Raw genomic sequence first — 20,824 nt, 5'->3', positions numbered from 1 at the left:
CTCCCAGTGCTTGGAGCCTGCTTCTCCCTCTGCCTGTGTCTCTGCCTCTCTCTCTGTGTCTCTGTGTGACTATCATAAATAAATAAAAATTAAAAAAAAAAGAAAATGATAATATTTTTACCTTACATTGGAGTAAATTGGATGGGATCTTTTAGAGCTGGAGACAATTGGCCTGTGGCCTCTGGCCATCCCAAGGGATCAAGCGATCACGAGGCCCACCCAGTCAGAGGCTCTGCATGGTAGATAGCTTCCCTATCTAGTTTCTCCTTCCAAGTAAGAGGCTATGCTAACATCTTCTAAGAGGATGTGAGGGCCTAAATTAGGACAGTAGAAAGGAAGTGACTCGATAGGTAAGAGAGATTGAGGAGGACAGGTTCAGGCAGAAAAATGGGGGGGGGGGGGGTGGCGCTGCCCAGGTGGGGTGGACTAGCAAAAATCTTTACAAAGGATTTCCCCAGGCAACCTTGTAAACTTCTCAGCCCTAATAGTTTATACTGGCCACCCCATATCATCCCCTTAGCATTCTCTTCCTGGTCCTGTCTGGGGATAGTCAGAATTTAACCACTTAGTGAATGTGAGGGACCAGTGGAGAAGACGAATTCAAGGCCCACAGAGATTTTGAAGCTAGATGATTTAGCAGGTGGAGGAAATGGATTTGGAAAGGGGAAAATGAACAATTCTCTTTTGGCGTGTTGAGAGTTACCTGCAAGAAGTACTTAGTAAAATTAAGGGACTTGGTGAGACTACCAGGGAGGGTGTGCTGAGATTATAAAGAGTAAAGGTCCAAAGTCAGACTCAAGAGGTGATAAGAAGAGGAGCCAATTAAGGGAAACTATCTACTCTTACTATATTTAATTATGACAACAAATACAAATGGGAAATATTATCCTCCTTTCACTCCATGATCCCCATATTACCATTGAAAAACTTGAGGCTCAGAGTGATTGGTAACTTACCCAAGGTTGTCAGCTAGTAAGTGAAGCTAGCGTAAAGCAAACAAAGAGGGAATAGGGAAGTTAGAAAAATGCAGTGTTTTCAGGAACCAAGAATAGAAAAGGGTTTAAAGAGGTATAGATCACAATATCAAGTGCCATGGAAAATTTGAAGAGTGTACAAAAAACTGCCAATAACATGCTATGGTGTACAAAACATGTGGACATACACATTTTTTTCTAAAATGCAAGGTGTTTTAAATTCATGAATCTCTATTCAGACAAATGTCCAATCTGGGTATTTAAGTGTGAGGACTAAAAATCACTGACCTCGGGACATTTATTTTAATGTTAAGAAGAGAGTGAGATGAATATGCCTAATATAAATGAAAGTAATAAGATAAATACCTAAGGGTTTCCTCCTCCAAGTTTTCAAAGTATCCTCTTTATACCTCTAATATTGGGGTTCTCAAATTTTGGTATGGCTAAGAATACTTGCTTGCTGTATCTGATTCTGCTTAGGTCCAGTCTGGAGACCATTAATCTGCATTTTAGCAGTAATACCGTGTATTTCTGTTCCAAGTGGTCCTCAGATCATACCTTGAGAAATAGTGCTCAAACAAAACACTGATTACAGTACAAATGGTCTGTTTGTATGTCCATTTACTAGGGAACAAGTTCCTTTACATCGAATTCAAATGCCTTTTATCCCTTACCAGTTACCACTTTATAGAATGAATAAATAATTTGAAGGAAAATGATGTTAGGTCTTGTTGGGTTGATCATTGAAAGCTATATAAATAATGATAGGTAACCTTTTTTCTAAAACCTTGTTCTAAAACCTATACATAACCTAACTCATTTATTTTTTATAGCCCTAGAAGTAATAAGAATTATTATTATCTCCATCTTAGAACGGAGGAAACAGAGCACGAGAGGTTGTCTTGTTCAAGGCTATTTATTTGAAAAATGGGAGGCCAGGATTTGAACCTAAGTAATCCGGAGCCCAGCAGAAGAACCTGGGCCAGTACTTTTATCAAATATTACACTAGACTTCCTCTTAAAGGAGGTAGCACTTGAGATAGAATTTGAACAATACTAGCATTTCCTTAGGGATAGATGAGTCAATTTTATTTGGGAAATTAGGAAATAGTTGAGTTTGAATTGTTATTTATAGGAAAGTAGAAGGAATCATGTACTCTAAACAATTTTATAAAGATTTGGAAGAAATGGGATAATAGATATAACATTGTAAAATATTTTGCTAAAATCATGCAAATCTCACTTCTTTGGAGGAATAGTATCTCTCTGTGTTAGTTTTTCTGGTTTAGATTTCTATTTTACTGTTCAAGATCTGTGAAATAAAGCACAGTCTAATTATATATCTCACCACCTCTCTGTATTAGGCAACACTATCTTGTGAACATCAAATAAATATGAAATAATAGGGATAATTTCCAGCTTATTATATTGTAATGATTTTTTTCCTTCTCGTGACTTTTGAAGCCCAGATAATTTCAGACCATGTATCACTGCATAATTTAATTCATGACATCCTTCTTTTTTTTTTTTTAATGACACCCTTCTTTTAGAAAATGCCATGCACATTCATGTGTATGCCACTAAAATGGAAGAAATTGAATTACAGATCCTACTAAATTCTCATAAATTGCTATGAAATCCTTGGCATCCCACTTTGGTGTATCAAAAGTACTGACATAGATGTAATTAGGATAGTAATGAATACTGGTCATTTTTCATTCTAACAATGAGGTTGCTTTTAGAACATCTGAGGTTAATATGTAGACTCAGTCTTGTGAAAAGAGGACCATTGTTCAACTGTGAGAAATAATAGTAGTAATAAAATCTTGAGTTAATTCTTAGGCAGATTTGTACTGCAAGACTACAAAAAAAGGATTGTTTTAGTTCAAAAATGGAGAACCGGGATGCCTGGGTGGCTCAGTGGTTGAGCATCTGCCTTTGGCTCAGGGCGTGATCCTGAGGTCCTGGAATAGAGTTCCGCATCAGACTCAGGGAGCCTGCTTCTCCCTCTGCCTATGTCTCTGCCTCTCTCTTTGTGTTGCTCATGAATACATAAATAAAATCTTAAAAAACAAAACAAAACAGAGAGGTGACATTTGAAAATGAGGAGGTAGAGGGATTTGGAGATGATATTTAGTATTGGGTTTACTTTTCCCTTACTAGTAGGTAGGAGTATTGTCTCTGGAGAAACAGGTATCTTGTACAATTTTTTGACTCTTGATTTCCTCTTCACAGTTTTGAAGAAATACATGGAAGGTACTCATCAGAAGAAGGCAGTCTTCCATAAGCGTGAAAGGCTCCCGTGTATTGCACCACTACTAACCACGGTGGAGGAGACGCCACAGATGGTTTCTACCCAAGTCCGAGGACAGTTTCCTGAGTGGCTCAGTGGCTATCTACTTCGAATTGGGCCTGGGAAATTCGAGTTTGGGAAGGATGAGTAAGTCTTGATTTTGGAGAACAATTTAGATTTTTTTTAGTGTGACTGGTTCTGCATTAATGTGCATTAAGTCTGTTTTCTCTCTGAGGCCAATGTTGCATGCAGTCCCTTTGATTACAGGTGAGAAAACCGTAGTCTACAGAAAAGAAAAGACACTTAATTCTTAAAAAAAAAAAAAAAAGAAAGAAAGAAAGGGGGATCCCTGGGTGGCTCAGCAGTTTGGCGCCTGCCTTTGGCCCAGGGCATGATCCTGGAGTCGCGGGATTGGGTCCCACGTCGGGCTCCCGGCATGGAGCCTGCTTCTCCCTCCTCCTGTGTCTCTGCCTCTTTCTCTCTCTCTCTCTCTGTATCTATCATAAATAAAAATAAATAAATCTTTAAAAAAAGAAAAGAAAGTTCAGACTTTTCTGCTTTGCAGAATATTATGAATTCAGAGTCCTCTGAAGGCTTATGCCAAAAGAGAAGTGCCTGTATGACTACCAAGCTCTGTTTCACCACAAGTTCCTGAAGGAAGAGGCAATGTCTTCACCTCAGACAGCTCCCCTACTCAGTGCTCGCCAGACACCATGACTTTTTCAGTTCCTCAAACTGGACACATTTATTTTTGCTCAGGGTCTTGGCATTGGCCCTTATCTGTCTTCCCAAGTCTGATTCTTGTCATTCAGATATCAGCTCAAATGTCCTTTGAGGCTTTCCTGATCTCCTAATCTAAAAATGCTATTATTAATTATATTACCTATTAGGGCATCTGTGTGGCTTAGTTGTTTGAGTGCCTGACTCTTGGTTTCTTGGCTTCGGTTCAGTCATGATCTCAGGGTCATGTGATGGAGCCCAGTGATGGGCTTGGCACTTGGCTCAGGGTCTGTTTGTCCCTTTCCTCTGCTCCTCCCCTTGCTCATGTGCCCCTCCCCCCAACTAGATGAATAAAATCTTTTTTAAAAACGGTGTTACCTATTTTAATTCTATGCATAGTGCTGTCAATGCCTAGTATTTGTTGTTGTTGTTGTTTATTTGTTGTTTTATTGGCTGTGTTCTTCCACTAGAATATAAATTCCATGAGGGCAGAAAGTTTTTTCTTATTCACCCTATATCCCCAGTATCCAGGACAGTAACCTGTTCTTTTTTTTTTTTTTTTGGCCTGTTCTTAAATAGCTCTCAATAAATACATATAAATAAATGAAAAACACAGGGTGATTCTTTAGTATTTTATTACTTTGTATGTTTAGTAGGGACATGAAATGATTAAAGAAACCCCTATGGTAAGGAAGGGATCTTCTTTGCCTTAAACTTTTTTAAAAAAAGATTTTATTTATTCATGAGTGACATACAGAGAGGCAGAGACACAGGCAGAGGGAGAAGGAGGCTCCCCACAAGGAGCCTGATGCAGGACTCGATTCCAGGACCTGGGGATCACAACCTGAGCCAAAGGCAGATGCTCAACCACTGAGCCAATTAAGTGTCCCTTTAAACATTTTCGAATATTAGAAACTTTTTTTCGTTATAAAAGTTTTTACTTATATAAAACTTTTTGAAATATAGAACAGAGTGGGGGAGGGGCAAGATGGCAGAAGAGTAGGGTCCCCATGAGACTTGTCCCTACCAAATTACATAGATAACCTTCAAATCATCCTGAAAATCTATGAATTCGGCCTGAGATTTAAAGAGAGAACAGCTGGAATGTTACAGTGAGAAGAGTTCACGCTTCTATCTAGGTAGAAAGACGGGGGAAAAAAGAAATGAAACAAAAGGCATCCAAGGGGGAATGGCCCCGTGAGGAGCCAGGCTAAGGCCAGGGCGAGTGCCCCCAGGACAGGAAAGCACCATCCCGGAGAAGCAGGGGCTTCACCAATCTTCCCGGAGAAGCAGGGGCTTCACCAATCTTCCCGGAGGAAAGGCGCTGGCAGGGAGTTAGAGCAGGACCCCAGGAGGGGTGGGGATGCCCTCAGGCTCCCTGGGACACTAACAGACACCTGCGCCCTGGGGAGAGTGCGCCGAGCTCCCTAAAGGGCTTCAGCCCGCGGCCGGCTGGACCCGGGAGCAGCTTGGAGGGGCTCAGGCTGTGGCTCCGCGGAGAACGGGCTGCCCGGCCAGGAGCACAGGACACTGGGGACACAGCCTAGGATCTGGCCTCTCCCCGGGACAGGCAGAGGCCAGGAGGGCACAGGACAGCAAGGACGCTCCTGCCCCCAAGCTGACCAGATCAGCGGCCCCGCCCCCAGAGCATCCAGGCCCCTGCAGACTGAGAGCTCTGTAGCTACTGTGGGAGCTGAATCCAGGGCTCCAGGGCTGGCCGCTGCCACTGTGGTTGTTACTCCTGGGGCCTCACAGGGTAAACAACCCCCACTGAGTCTCACAGTGACCTCACCAGATAAACAGGATAAACATCACTTACTGAGCCCTGCACCAGGCAGGGGGCAGAGCAACTCCCCCAAGTCCTAACACCTGAAAATCACAACAGGCCCCTCCCCCCAGAAGACCAGCTAGACGGACAGGGGAAAAACAAATTATTGACCAAGCAGCACTGGAAAGTTCCAGGGGGAAGTCAAGGGACTTACAGTATACAGAATCAGAGGATATTCCCCCTTGGTTTTTTTGGGGTTTTTTTTTTTTTTGGTTTTTGATTTCTGTTTGCTTCCCCCACCCCTTTATTTTCCTTTCTTTTTTTCCTCTTTTTCTTCTCTTTTTTTTTCTTTTTCTCTTCCTTGTTTCTTTTTTTTTCTTTTCTTTCCTTCTTTCTCTTCTCTCTTTTTCTCCTTTTCCCAATGAAACTTGTTTTTGGCCACTCTGCACTGAGCAAAATGACTAGAAGGAAAACCTCACCTCCAAAGAAAGAATCAGAAACAGTCCTCTCTCCCACAGAGTTACAAAATCTGGATTACAATTCAATGTCAGAAAGCCAATTCAGAAGCACTATTATAAAGCTTCTGGTGGCTCTAGAAGAAAGCATAAAGGACTCAAGGGACTTTATGACTGCAGAATTTAGATCCAATCAGGCAGAAATTAAAAATCAATTGAATGAGATGCAATCCAAACTAGAAGTCCTAACGACGAGGGTTAACGAGGTGGAAGAACTAGTGAGTGACATAGAAGACAAGTTGATGGCAAAGAGGGAAACTGAGGAAAAAAGAGACAAACAATTAAAAGACCATGAGGATAGATTAAGGGAAATAAATGACAGCCTGAGGAAGAAAAACCTACGTTTAATTGGGGTTCCCGAAGGCGCCGAAAGGGACAGGGGTCCAGAATATGTATTTGAACAAGTCCTAGCTGAAAACTTTCCTAATCTGGGAAGGGAAACAGGCATTCAGGTCCAGGAAATAGAGAGATCCCCCCTAAAATCAATAAAAACTGTTCAACACCTCGACATTTAATAGTTAAGCTTGCAAATTCCCAAGATAAAGAGAAGATCCTTAAAGCAGCAAGAGACAAGAAATCCCTGACTTTTATGGGGAGAAGTATTAGGGTAACAGCAGACCTCTCCACAGAGACCTGGCAGGCCAGAAAGGTCTGGCAGGATATATTCAGGGTCCTAAATGAGGAAAACATGCAACCGAGAATACTTTATCCAGCAAGGCTCTCATTCAGAAAGGAAGGAGAGATAAAGAGCTTCCAAGACAGGCAGGAACTGAAAGAATATGTGACCTCCAAACCAGTTCTGCGAGAAATTTTAAGGGGGACTCTCAAAATTCCCCTTTAAGAAGAAGTCCAATGGAACAATCCACAAAAACAGGGACTGAATAGATATCATGATGACACTAAACTCCTATCTTTCAATAGTAACTCTGAACGTGAATGATCTTAATGACACCATCAAAAGGCGCAGGGTGTCAGACTGATAAAAAAGCAGGACTCATCTATTTGCTGTCTACAAGAGACTCATTTTAGACAGAAGGACACCTACAGCCTGAAAATAAAAGGTTGGAGAACAATTTACCATTCAAATGGTCCTCAAAAGAAAGCAGGGGTAGCCATCCTTCTATCAGATAAACTAAAATTTACCCCAAAGACTGTAGTGAGAGATGAAGAGGGACACTATATCATACTTAAAGGATCTATCCAACAGGAGGACTTAACAATCATCAATATATATGCCCCGAATGTGGGAGCTGCCAAATATATCAATTAATAACTAAAATTAAGACATACTTAGATAATAATACACTTATACTTGGTGACTTCAATCTAGCGCTTTCTACACTCAATAGGTCTTCTAAACACAACATTTCCAAAAAAAACGAGAGCTTTAAATGATACACTGGACCAGATGGATTTCACAGATATTTACAGAACTTTACATCTAAACTCAACTGAATACACATTCTTCTCAATGCACATGGAACTTTCTCCAGAATAGACCACATACTGGGTCACAAATCAGGTCTGAACCAATACCAAAAATTGGGATCGTCCCCTGCATATTCTCAGACCATAATGCCTTGAAATTAGAATTAAATCACAACAAGAAGTTTGGAAGGACTTCAAACACGTGGAGGTTAAGGACCATCTTGCTAAAAGATGAAAGGGTCAACCAGGAAATTAAGGAAGAATTAAAAAGATTCATGGAAACTAATGAGAATGAAGATACAACCGTTCAAAATCTTTGGGATGCAGCAAAAGCAGTCCTGAGGGGGAAATACATTGCAATACAAGCATCCATCCAAAAACTGGAAAGAACTCAAATACAAAACTAACTTTACACATAAAGGAGCTAGAGAAAAAACAGCAGACAGATCCTACACCCAGCAGAAGAAGAGAGTTAATAAAGATTCAAGCAGAACTCAACGAAATTGAGACCAGAAGAACTGTGGAACAGATCAACGAAACCAGGAGTTGGTTCTTTGAAAGAATTAATAAGATAGATAAGCCATTAGCCAGCCTTATTAAAAAGAAGAGAGAGAAGACTCAAATTAATAAAACCATGAATGAGAAAGGAGAGATCACTACTAACACCAAGGAAATACAAACGATTTTAAAAACATATTATGAACAGCTATATGCCAATAAATTAGGCAATCTAGAAGAAATGGACACATTTCTGGAAAGCCACAAATTACCAAAACTGGAACAGGAAGAAATAGAAAACCTGAACAGGCCAATAACCAGGGAGGAAATTGAAGCAGTCATCAAAAACCTCCCAAGACACAAAAGTCCAGGGCCAGATGGCTTCCCTGGGAATTCTGTCAAAGAAGAAACCATACCTATTCTACTAAAGCTGTTTGGAAATATAGAAAGAGATGGAGTACTTCCAAATTCGTTCTATGAGGCCAGCATCACCTTAATTCCAAAACCAAAGACCCCACCAAAAAGGAGAATTATAGACCAATATCCTTGATGAACATGGATGCAAAAATTCTCAACAAGATACTAGCCAATAGGATCCAACAACACATTAAGAAAATTATTCACCATGACCAAGTAGGATTTATCCCCGGGACACAAGGCTGGTTCAACACTCGTAAAACAATCAATGTCATTCATCATATCAGCAAGAGAAAAACCAAGAACCATATGATCCTCTCATTAGATGCAGAGAAAGCATTTGACAAAATACAGCATCCATTCCTGATCAAAACCCTTCAGAGTGGAGGGATAGAGGGAACATTCCTCAACATCTTCAAAGACATCCACAAAAAACCCACAGCAAATATCATTCTCAATGGGGAAGCACTGGGAGCCTTTCCCCTAAGATTGGGAATAAGACAGGGATGTCCACTCTCACCACTGCTATTCAACATAGTACTAGAAGTCCTAGCCTCAGTAATCAGACAACAAAAAGACATTAAAGGCATTCAAATTGGCAAAGAAGAAGTCAAACTCTCCCTCTTTGCCGATGACATGATACTCTACATAGAAAACCCAAAAGCCTCCACCCCAAGATTGCTAGAACTCATACAGCAATTTGGCAGTGTGGCAGGATACAAAATCAATGCCCAGAAGTCAGTGGCATTTCTATACACTAACAATGAGACTGAAGAAAGAGAAATTAAGGAGTCAATCCCATTTACAATTGCACCCAAAAGCATAAGATACCTAGGAATAAACCTAACCAAAGAGGTAAAGGATCTATCCCTAAAAACTATAGAACACTTCTGAAAGAAATTGAGGAAGACACAAAGAGATGGAAAAATATTCCATGCTCCTGGATTGGCAGAATTAATATAGTGAAGATGTCAATGTTACCCAGGGCAATTTACATGTTTAATGCAATCCCTATCAAAATAGCATGGACTTTCTTCAGAGAGTTAGAACAAATTATTTTAAGATTTGTGTGGAATCAGAAAAGACCCAGAATAGCCAGGGGAATTTTAAAAAGAAAACCATATCAGGGGGCATCACAATGCCAGATTTCAGGTTGTACTACAAAGCTGTGGTCATCAAGACAGTGTGGTACTGGCACAAAAACAGACACATAGATCAATGGAACAGAATAGAGAATCCAGAAGTGGACTCTCAACTTTATGGTGAACTAATATTTGACAAAGGAGGAAAGACTATCCATTGGAAGAAAGACAGTCTGTTCAATAAATGGTGCTGGGAAAATTGGACATCCACATGCAGAAGAATGAAACTGGACCACTCTCTTTCACCATACACAAAGATAAACTCAAAATGGATGAGAGATCTAAATGTGAGACAAGATTCCATCAAAATTCTGGAGGAGAACACAGGCAACACCCCCCCCTTTTTTTTTTTTTTGCAACACCCTTTTTGAACTCGGCCACAGTAACTTCTTGCAAGATACATCCAGGAAGGCAAAAGAAACAAAAGCAAAAATGAACTATTGGGACTTCATCAGGATAAGAAGCTTTTGCACAGCAAAGGATACAGTCAACAAAACTAAAAGACAACCTACAGAATGGGAGAAAATATTTGCAAATGACATATCAGATAAAGGGCTCGTTTCCAAGATCTATAAAGAACTTATTAAACTCAACAGCAAAGAAACAAACAATCCAATTATGAAATGGGCAAAAGACATGAAGAGAAATCTCACTGAGGAAGACACAGACATGGCCAACATGCACATGAGAAAATGCTCTGCATCCCTTGCCATCAGGGAAATCCAATTCAAAACCACAATGAGATACCACCTCACACCAGTGAGAATGGGGAAAATTAACAAGGCAGAAAACCACAAATGTTGGAGAGGATGTGGAGAAAATGGAACCCTCTTACACTGTTGGTGGGAATGTGAACTGGTGCAGCCACTCTGGAAAACTGTGGAGGTTCCTCAAAGAGTTAAAAATAGACCTGCCCTAGGACCCAGCAATTGCACTGCTGGGGATTTACCCCAAAGATACAGATGCAATGAAACGCTGGGACACCTGCACCCCAATGTTTCTAGCAGCAATGTCCACAATAGTCAAACTGTGGAAGGAGCCTCGGTGTCCATCAAAAGATGAATGGATAAAGAAGATGTGGTTTATGTTATTCATGTATAATGAATATTACTCAGCCATTAGAAACGACAAATACCCACCATTTGCTTTGACGTGGATGGAACTGGAGGGTATTATGCTGAGTGAAATAAGTCAATCGGAGAAGGACAAACATATATGGTCTCATTCATTTGGGGAATATAAATAATAGTGAAAGGAAATAGAAGGGAAGGGAGAAGAAATGGGTAGGAAATCTCAGAAAGGGAGACAGAACATGAAGACTCCTAGCTCTGGGAGACGAACTGGGGGTGGTGGAAGTGGAGGAAGGGCCAGGGGTGGGGGTGAATGGGTGACGGGCACTGAGGGGGGCCCTTGACGGGATGAGCACTGGGTGTTATTCTGTATGTTGGCAATGAACACCAATAAAAAATAAATTTATTATTTAAAAAAAATATCGAACAGAGCGGAGATGGTGGTTGGGGGTAATGTGGACCATATCCTGGTAGCACTTTGGTGTATTTCCTGCTAGGCTTTGCCCCATTTGTATAGATTGGTTTTAAATAATTATAATCGTATTGTGTGTAGAATTTTTTTATTGAAGTATAATTAACATAACATTAGTTTCAGGTGTACAACCTAATGATTTTATATTTGTATGTGTTGCAAAATGATCATCAGAGTAAGTCTAGTTAACATCTGTCCACACATAGTGTTTTCTTGTTATGAAGACTTTTAAGGTTTTTTTCTCTTAGTAATTTTAAATATGCAATAGAGATTATTGACTATAGTCACCATTCTGTATATTACATTCCCATTACTTATTTTTGTACTTTTCGACTTCCTTCACCCATTTCACCTAACTTACCCCTCCTCTTCATCTCTTGCAACCACCTGTCTTGTTCTATGAACTTGGGGTTTCTTGTTTTTTGTTTTGTTTTTAAAGATTCTTTGTATTAATGAGATCAGGTGGTATTTGTCTTTTAACACCTGATTTTTTTTTTATTTAGCAAAATGCCTTTACCATACTGTCACAAATGGTGGATATCCTTCTTTTTTATGATGGAATAATATTCCATTGTATATATCTATACTTTATCTTCTTTATGGGTTTACCCACTGATGCACAGATTGTTTCTGTGTCTTTGCTATTGTAAATCATGCTACAATGAATGAGGGGTGCAGATATCTTTTGGGGCTAGTGTTTTATTTTCTTCAGATAAATACCCAGAAGTAGAATTACTGGATCATATGGTAATTCTGTTTTTAATTTTTGAGGAACCTCCATACTGTTTTCCACAGTGGATGCACCATTTACATTCCCACTAACAGTACATGAGGGTTCTCTTTTCTCAACAGCTCACCAACACTTGCTACTTGTCATCTCTTTGATATTACCCATCCTAACTGTGAGGTGCTATCTTATTGTGGTTTTTATTTTATTTTCTTTTTTTTAAATTTTCATTTCCATCATGATTAGTGATTTTGAGCATCTTTTTGTGTGCCTCTGGGACATCTGAATGTCTTCTTTGGGAAAACATCTACTCAGATCTCTCCATTTTTTTAATTGAATTGTTTATTAATTAATTAAAAATTTTTTTTTCTATTGAGCTGTGTGGGTTCTTTATATCTTGGATAGTAGTTGATTTTTTTTTGCCCTTATTTAAAAAGTTTCACGCTATCATAAGCCTTTTAACCCATGTTGCTATGAAATCTGAATGACCATTAATTTTATGGCTGGATGGTAGGTGGTTTGGAGGCAGAGAAAAAGAAGGTGAATGAGCTGGCCTGTGGATCCCTCTGGCCCTAATCAGCAGAGTTGAGCTTTTGTCTATTTCCATATTTTGATTCCATGCAAGTTATAATTTGAAAAAAGATTTTAAGCCAAAAAGAAGAGGGAGGAAGAAGAGAAAAATAAAACTACTAGTCCAATCCTGAGAGAGTAACAGTCTCTTGCAAAAGCATATGGTCTTTCATCTGCTGCAAAAGTAGCTCTAATAAATTTTAAAACTAAGCAGCAGGGCTGCTCATGGCCTAGGCTTGTACTACATGCCTCTTTTTTTTTTTTTTTTTTTTTTTTACATGCCTCTTTAAAGATAAACATCTTTGTGGGGGAAGTGGTAATGTGGCTGGTCCATTTTTTTTCAGAGCCGGCAGTAGGCATTTACAGAAGGACAGGATCTAGCCTTCCCCTTGGGTATGAGGTACATATGCCTTCAGGTCAAAGAAGAGGTTTGGTTTAGTGATTGGCCCCCCTGATCAGACTTCCTGGGCGGGTGGAGAACTAAAGCTGGGGGACCCCAACCTATGGATGAGGAGTAGCCCCACTCAGTCATGAGTGTTGGTCCCTTTGTGAGATGCCATTCAGGAGTCTGTCAACATGCAGACATAGTAGTCTTCTTCAATTAAGAGCCCTTTTTCAATCAAAAATATTTCACTGATTTCATCAGTGATTTAAGCAATGATATCAATGATTCCATGCTTATGAGTTTTTAAAATGACATGAATTTGGGTGGAATGGGAACTATGCTTAGCATTTTCATACCTACCACTGTCCTGGACTGACTTCAGGACCTCCCATCCCCACTGCAGTGACTCTCCCCTCTGTGCCACAATGACAAAGCTACATCTACATCATGGAACTTATGCCACAGAATCGTCCTGCCCTTGATATCTTGAACTCTGAGACTCTGCTCTCCGTTCAGCACTCCAGTGTCCCTACTCCTTCATTCCCATCAAACTGGTTTTCAGTGTTGAGACACCTGGGTGGCTCAGTGGGTTAGGCATCCAACTCTTGATTCTGGCTCAGGTCAATGATTTCAGGGTCATGAGATTGACCCCTGTGTCAGGCTCTGTGCTTAGCAGAGTCTGCTTGTCCCCCACGTAATTTCAATCTCCTCAGGGTCTGCCGTCCTCTGTCTTCTCTGTCCTCTCAATTTATCAGTGCTCCTCTGACTTGTCCCTCGTACAGATCCCACCGTCTGTTACTTCAAACCCACTCTCACCACTGTCCATGCTTCCTCTACTTGGGGATCCCCACATCCCCTCTGACCACTACCAGTCCTGAATGCACCCATCCCCTCTTCCCTCAGTGCAGGCCTGCCCAGCAGTTCCAGGGGAGACCACATAACCCGCTGGCAGGTTCAAGAACAGCAGCATGTTTGGCAGCCCCAGCTGAATCTGGTATTGCCGGGCATGGTTAGCATTCACTGTTCTTCCCAGCTTCTCACAGCATCCCTTCCTGAAGCCTCCTTTACTCCGTCTGTCCCTCTCAATGTCACAGGCACAGTAAAGCCAACTTCATAGTGAAGAGGGCCATCAGACTTGAGCTTTGTCCACTACCCTCTTCCCAAACTTCTCCACAAAAGTGCCTCTTCCTGCCTTCTCATGATCAGAGGAGCAAATGACCCTTGTCTTCTCCTCTGAAACCTTGCCACATCATTCACACCCTCCTTTGTGTCTGTTTCTCCTTCACCAACTCCTCATCTCAGCCTCCAGATGCTCTCTCACGCCAAAACACCTTCGTTGGCTGTTGTACCTTCCCCTTCAGCTAATATCCATTCTCCTCCCTCACTGCCTCTGTTTACCTGCTTCCTCATGTCTTCTTGGTTCACGGCCCTCTGACTTCTAACGCCCCACTCTACAGTATCTGTTCTCAAAAAGGTCACCAAGCCTGTGTAATTATTAAATGAAATGAGCTTTCCAGTCCTTAGCCTGACTTTTCAATAGTGTTTAACATTATCGACTGCCTGTCTTAAAATTCTCTCATCCCTAAACTCCTCCATACCAATTTCTCCTGATTCTTTTTTCTTTTTCTTTTCTTTTATTATTTTTTAAAGATTTTATTTATTTATTCACGAGAGACAGAGAGAGAGGCAGAGACACAGGCAGAGGGAGAAGCAGGCTTCATGCAGGGAGCCCGACGTGGGACTCGATCCTGGGTCTCCAGGATCATGCCCTGGGCTGAAGGCGGCACTAAACCACTGAGCCACCCAGGCTGCCCACCCCCCCTTTCTTTTTTTAAAGATTTATTTATTTGAGAGAGAGCATGAGTGTGGGGAGGGGAAGGGCACAGGGGAAAGGAGAAGCAGACTCTGCTGAGCAAGAAGCCTGACCTGGTACTTGATCCCAGGATCCTAAGATCAGGACCTGAGCCAAAGGCAGACACTTAACCAACTGTGCCACCCAGGTGTCCTCTCCTGATTTTTTTCTACCCATCAGATTTCTCATTCTTAAATAAATTTTTTGTTCTTCATCTCACTTCACTTGTGCCTTTGGTATTGATACATACCAGCCTGTGCCCTGAGTATTCCTCTTCTCTCATCATATGCTTTCTTTGATGTAGTAGAAATAATACATTCTTTGGAGTAGATGGAGTGGATTCAGATCCCATTTTGCCATTTATCAGTGCTGTGGTCTTGAGCAAGTTTTCCCATGAGAAATGGGGCTAATAATACAGATTTTAGTGATTGGGCATGAGAATTAAAGGAGACAATGCATAAAAAGTACCTCAGTCAGTGGCTAACAAGAATTGGCAGTCAGTACATTTTCATTTTCTTCTTTCCCTTCCGTGCCTTCTCTCCCCACTCCCTTTCCTGCCAAATTACTTTTTATAGTTCACCTTAATTTTTGGGGTGTTGTAAGATCCCACGATTTGGGGTCAGCACTGAATTCAAATCCCTTTCCTGCCACTTACCAGCCCTGTGACCCTGGCGTGTTTTCATTCTGTACATTGGTTTCTACATCCTTAAAATGGTAATAGTATCTATTCACAGGATCAATGCATGTGTGAGATAAAATAATATTTTATGTTTATATATGAGTTAAAATATGTTATAGATTTATTTTTATATATGTAGGAAAGGATGTGGTAACATGCTTAGCACAGTCCCAGCGGGTGCTAAGCACTCAGTACATGGTAGTTACTGTCTTATTTGCACCTCACCTGTACATGTCACACACAGATACTCTCACACATGCAGCTCCCACCCAGCCGCCGTCTCTTGTGCTCTAGCCCCTGTAACTTTGCCAATGGGCTGTAGAACATCTTTACTCTGATGGCTTCAAATAGCTTGACTCTTGTTCAAAATGGAACTCTGTGCTCTTCACATGTTCTCCATCTCATCTCTCAGGTATGACTGTACTTTCTGTTTTTGTCACTGCTTTTATCCTATCAGTCATCTCATTTGTTTCTGGAATTTGTCCTTTTCTAATTATACTATGTCAGTTCAGGTTCTCATAATCTCTCACTTGAATTGTTGCCTGGTCTCCTTATTGGTTTCTCCAAATCTGGATGCTCCTCATTCTGTCCTGCATTCTACTGTGTGTCCCAAGTGACCTTTCTAAAATGCACATCTGCCTGTTTCACTCTTCCTGTTTCAGAACTCCATACATTGCTGTTAAAAGTCTGAGCTTGGGGACCCCTGGGTGGCTCAGTGGTTTGGTGCCTGCCTTTGGCCCAGGGCATGATCCTGGAGTCCCAGGATCATGTTCCACATCGGGCTCCCTGCATGGAGCCTGCTTCCCCTCTGCCTGTGTCTCTGCCTCTCTCTCTCTCTCTCTGTGTACTCACGAATAAATGAATAAAATCTTTAAAAAAAAAAGAAGTCTTTGAGCTCTAAGTCTAAGTGTGGATAGATCTTGTGCTGACTGATTTCTCCACCATCACCAGCCACTGACAGCTGCCCACATACGGATTTGTTAACTGGATGTTTCTCCAGGATTACCACATGCTTTCAATTCTTTTTCTTTTTCTTTCTTCTTTCTTTCTTTCTTTCTTTCTTTCTTTCTTTCTTTCTTTCTTTCTTTCTTTCTTTCTTTCTTTCTTTCTTTTTTTCTTTTCTCTTTGTCACCACCTCTCCCTAGAGTACCCCTCTGCCATCTTTAGTTGGCAAACATCCTTAGGGAATCAGACAAAGTCTTCTCTCCTCTAGACCCTTCCGCGATCCCCACATCCTTCCATTCTGTTGCTCCTTCTGTGCACAGATAGTATTAGTTAACACCTTTCTGTTGTCTCAGAGAACAACTTTATGACATAGTAATGTGCCTGTAAGTACTCATCTTGGCACGAGCCTGGCAGAGTAGTAGGGGCTCAAGAAAAGTTGGCTGGTTTGAGTAAATGGATGCATGGAATGATAGGATCTAGAAGGATTTTATGACATGGAATCTAACAAGTTGAATATTTTTAAAGGTAGATGAGATGAAGAGAGATTTCACAAGCACAAGTAATTCAGAATGTAACAGCATAATGTGTTAAAAATTACTTAAGCGTTTTGGTTGACAGCTCAGTGTGAGTCAATACTATGAGGTGGTAACAAAAAAATAAGTAGGAAAGAAAAAAAATATGAAGTTTCTTAAATGAAGAAACTTGAGTGTCTGCTGTTATACCCAGAGTATTGTGTTTGGGACTCTGTGTTGTGGTTTTATTTTATTTTATTTAAAAAAAATTTTTTTTATATTGTGGTTTAGAGATACTTAGATTATAATAGCAATAATTATTGAAATTATTTTCTTTATAATGTTTTTGGAAGAAAATTACCCAAACAGAGAAACTACTAGCTAATACAATCAAGAAGAAAAAGGACAGAAGCACAAATGTGCAAAACAAGAAATGGCAGGAGGAAAGGAAACCATCGAAACATAAGAATGTACAGGAAACTTTGCACACCTCTCAGCAAATACATTTGAGGACCTTGTGAAACAGATGGTTTCCTGGGAAAGCACAGATTACCACAATTGATAGAGATAGCAGATGTGAACACAACAATTTCTACAGAGGAAAGAAGAGATATGTATTAAGTATCCACCTCTCAAAAAAAACACTAGGCCCAGATTTCTTCACAGAGAAATGCTACCAAACCTTCAAATATCAAATATGTTCTCTATACATTATTTCAGAGAATTGGAAATGAAGGGAAACTTTCCACCTTTTTTAATGAAACAAGTGCAATTTTGACTATACATGATACAGATAGTACAGAAAACTAGTATTCATATTATTTCTGAATATCCATGAAAAAATATATATAGTGTTAATACAAGACAAATATTTTATTAACAAATAGAATCCAACACTATTTTAAAATATAAATAACAAAAAAAAAACTATGATAAGATTAATTCCAAGAATGCAAAGTAAGTTCATTATTTGGAAATCCACCAATATCATATACCATATTAATAGGTTTTAGGATAAATAATCATAGGATTATCTCCATAAATGCTGACAAAACTTTTGTCAAACTTCAACATCCATTCTTCATGGAAATACTCAAGAAAACAGGACCTGATGGATACTTTCTTAATGTGATATTATATATATTTATATATATGTACACACAAGTATAAATATATGTATACATAATTTATACATATATATGTAAATAGATGTGTATATGTGTATATGTATATATACACGTGTGTATTTATATTGATATATGTATGTATATACACATTATATAGTTTGTATGTATATGTGTATATATGTATACACACATAAGATATTTTAATCTTAGTCTTAAAACCAGTAATATTAAATTGGGAAATACTACAACTCATTTCTTTAAGACAGGAACAGGGGAGAATGGCCACTATTCCACAGCTTTCAACCAGATGTAACCAATACAGTTAAACTAAAGAAATTGACTAGAGGCACGAGGATTAGTACAGTAAAACTGTTTGTAGATGATATCTTAGTAAACCTGGAAAACCAGGCAGAATCAATGACAAAACCAATTCAAGCAATAGAAGGTAAGGTAACAGGGTGTAAAATTAACCTACTGAAATAATAGCCTTCATATACACAAACAACCAGTTAGGGAACAATAATAGTAGAAAAAAACCTTTACAGTAGCAAAAAAGATTAAATATTTAGGAACTTAACAAGAAATGTGTGAACTTTAGAATACTCCTGAAAGACCCAATTAAATGAAAAAACATCCTGTGTTCTTGAATAGGATAATTCAACAACATAAAGATGTTAGTACTCCTTAAGCAGCCCAGGTAGCTCAGTGGTTTAATGCCTGCCTTCGGCCCAGGGCCTGATCCTGGAGTCCCAGGATTGAGTCCCATGTCGGGCTCCTTGCATGGAGCCTGCTTCTCCCTCTGCCTGTGCCTCTGCCTCTCTCTCTGTGTCTATCATGAATAAATAAAATCTTTAAAAAATTTTTATTTTTATTTTTTTGGTAAAATTTTTTTAAATTTAATACAATCTTAATAAAAATTCTAACACGTTTTTAAAGGAAGTTAAACAAAACATATAAATAAATAAATAAAGGAAGTTAAATCAATATAAAGTTTATATGGAAAAATAAATATGCAAGAATAGTCAAGAAAACACTAAAAAAGATTTTTCAGTGAAGAGACACGCCCTTCTAGACATTAAAATATACTATGAGGTGTCTAAGTGGCTCAGTCATTTAAGTATCTGACTCTTGGTTTCGGCTCAGGTCAGGATCTCAGTGTCCTGGGACCTAACCCCACTTTCAGCTCTGTACTCTGCAGTCTGCTTCTCCCTCTCCCTCTGCCCTTCACCTTGCTCGTGCTGTCTCTCTCTCTCTCAAATAAATAAATAAATAAAATCTTAAAAAGATAACATAAAATTTACCATCTTAGCTATTTTAAAGGGTAAAGGTTAGTGAAGTTTATTCACATTGTGAAATAGATTTTCAGAATTTTTTCATCATGTAAAATTGAACTATACCTTTTGTGTGTGTGTGTGTGTGACTAGATTATCTCATTTATAACAGTGTCCCTCAAATTCTATGTTGTAGCATGTGACAGAATTTCCTTCCTGTTCATTGCATACTGGGTTGCTTATTTTTTGATTATTGTAAATAATACTGCTATAAACAAGGGTGTACGAATATCTCTTTGATCCCCTGCTTTCTGGACCATTGCCTTGAGGCAGTGGTATTAGCCTGGCTTATCCAAGCTGAGGACATTAAGCATTCAATCAAGCACGTTAATGAAAAGACTGTAAGGTGTGAAACCATTTAGAAAGCAAAGCCACAACTTTTCCTTATGGTTTTTTGATGTTATGTCATTTATTTATTTATTTAAGATTTTATTTTTTTATTATTTATTCATGACAGACACAGAGAGAGAGAGAGAGAGAGAGAGGCAGAGATACAGGCAGAGGGAGAAGCAGGCTCCATGCAGGGAGCCTGATGTGGGACTTGATCCCGGGACTCCAGAACCACGCCCTGGGCCAAAGGCAGCACTAAACTGCTGAGCCACCCAGGGATCCCCTGTTCTGTCATTTAAATAGATCATTTCTACTGTAATTATATATATAAAAATGATTAGCCAATAAGGACAGTCATCTTATTTATTTAGTTTAGCAAAATTCTGACAATTTGAAAAATTTTAAAGTCAATGGAAGATATAAGATATGAAGATAACTTTCTAAAAATTTAGGAACCCATTTTAATTGAGAAAATGTAAAGTATTCTGTATCCTTGCATGTTATTCTCTTGGCCATAGGCTAAAAAATCAGAATTATCTTTGGAGTCAGCAATTTGGAGATTCTTTTTAGCTTTCTAAGTGTGAGTTTTTTGATGGGGTAGGGGTCAGGAGAATGTAGGTTGCTCTTTCCCGTTATATTCCAGGATATACTCAAAAGGTATCATCCCTTAATTTCAAGTTTTCTAATTAATCAAGTTGTGCTAGGAACCCATTCTGATTCCTTATCTCTATATTTGAAGGCTCTCATTTTGACACCATGTTTTTCCTACTGATAACTGTTTTTCTCTTTTTGCTCCTGTTTGAAGGTACAGTCACTGGTTTGATGGAATGGCTTTGCTTCACCAGTTCAGGATGGAGAAGGGCACAGTGACCTATAGAAGCAAGTTCCTACAGAGTGATACCTATAAGGCCAATAGTGCCCATGATCGAATTGTGATCTCAGAATTTGGAACACTGGCTCTCCCTGATCCATGCAAGAATGTTTTTGAACGTTTCATGTCAAAATTTGAGCTGCCTGGTAAGCAGCCTTTACTGTACTCAGAATTTGTGGGTGATAGTGATGATTATTT

At 39.6% G+C, this 20,824-nt stretch overlaps 1 protein-coding gene across 2 annotated transcripts in view; it reads left to right on the top strand.

The window, feature by feature from the left end:
• Positions 1 to 20,824, top strand: part of BCO2 (beta-carotene oxygenase 2) — a 46,068-nt gene that overhangs the window by 1,356 nt on the left and 23,888 nt on the right. For both annotated transcript variants that reach the window (XM_072729806.1, XM_072729807.1), the window contains exons 2-3: positions 3,210 to 3,414; positions 20,561 to 20,772. In XM_072729806.1, coding sequence (XP_072585907.1) covers positions 3,210 to 3,414; positions 20,561 to 20,772 — 417 coding nt within the window. The remainder of the gene's footprint in view (positions 1 to 3,209; positions 3,415 to 20,560; positions 20,773 to 20,824) is intronic.

This window comes from Vulpes vulpes, chromosome 12 (genome assembly GCF_048418805.1).
Source record: "Vulpes vulpes isolate BD-2025 chromosome 12, VulVul3, whole genome shotgun sequence".
NCBI classification, from domain to species: Eukaryota; Metazoa; Chordata; class Mammalia; order Carnivora; family Canidae; genus Vulpes; species Vulpes vulpes.
This window is presented reverse-complemented; position numbering and strand designations above follow the sequence as displayed.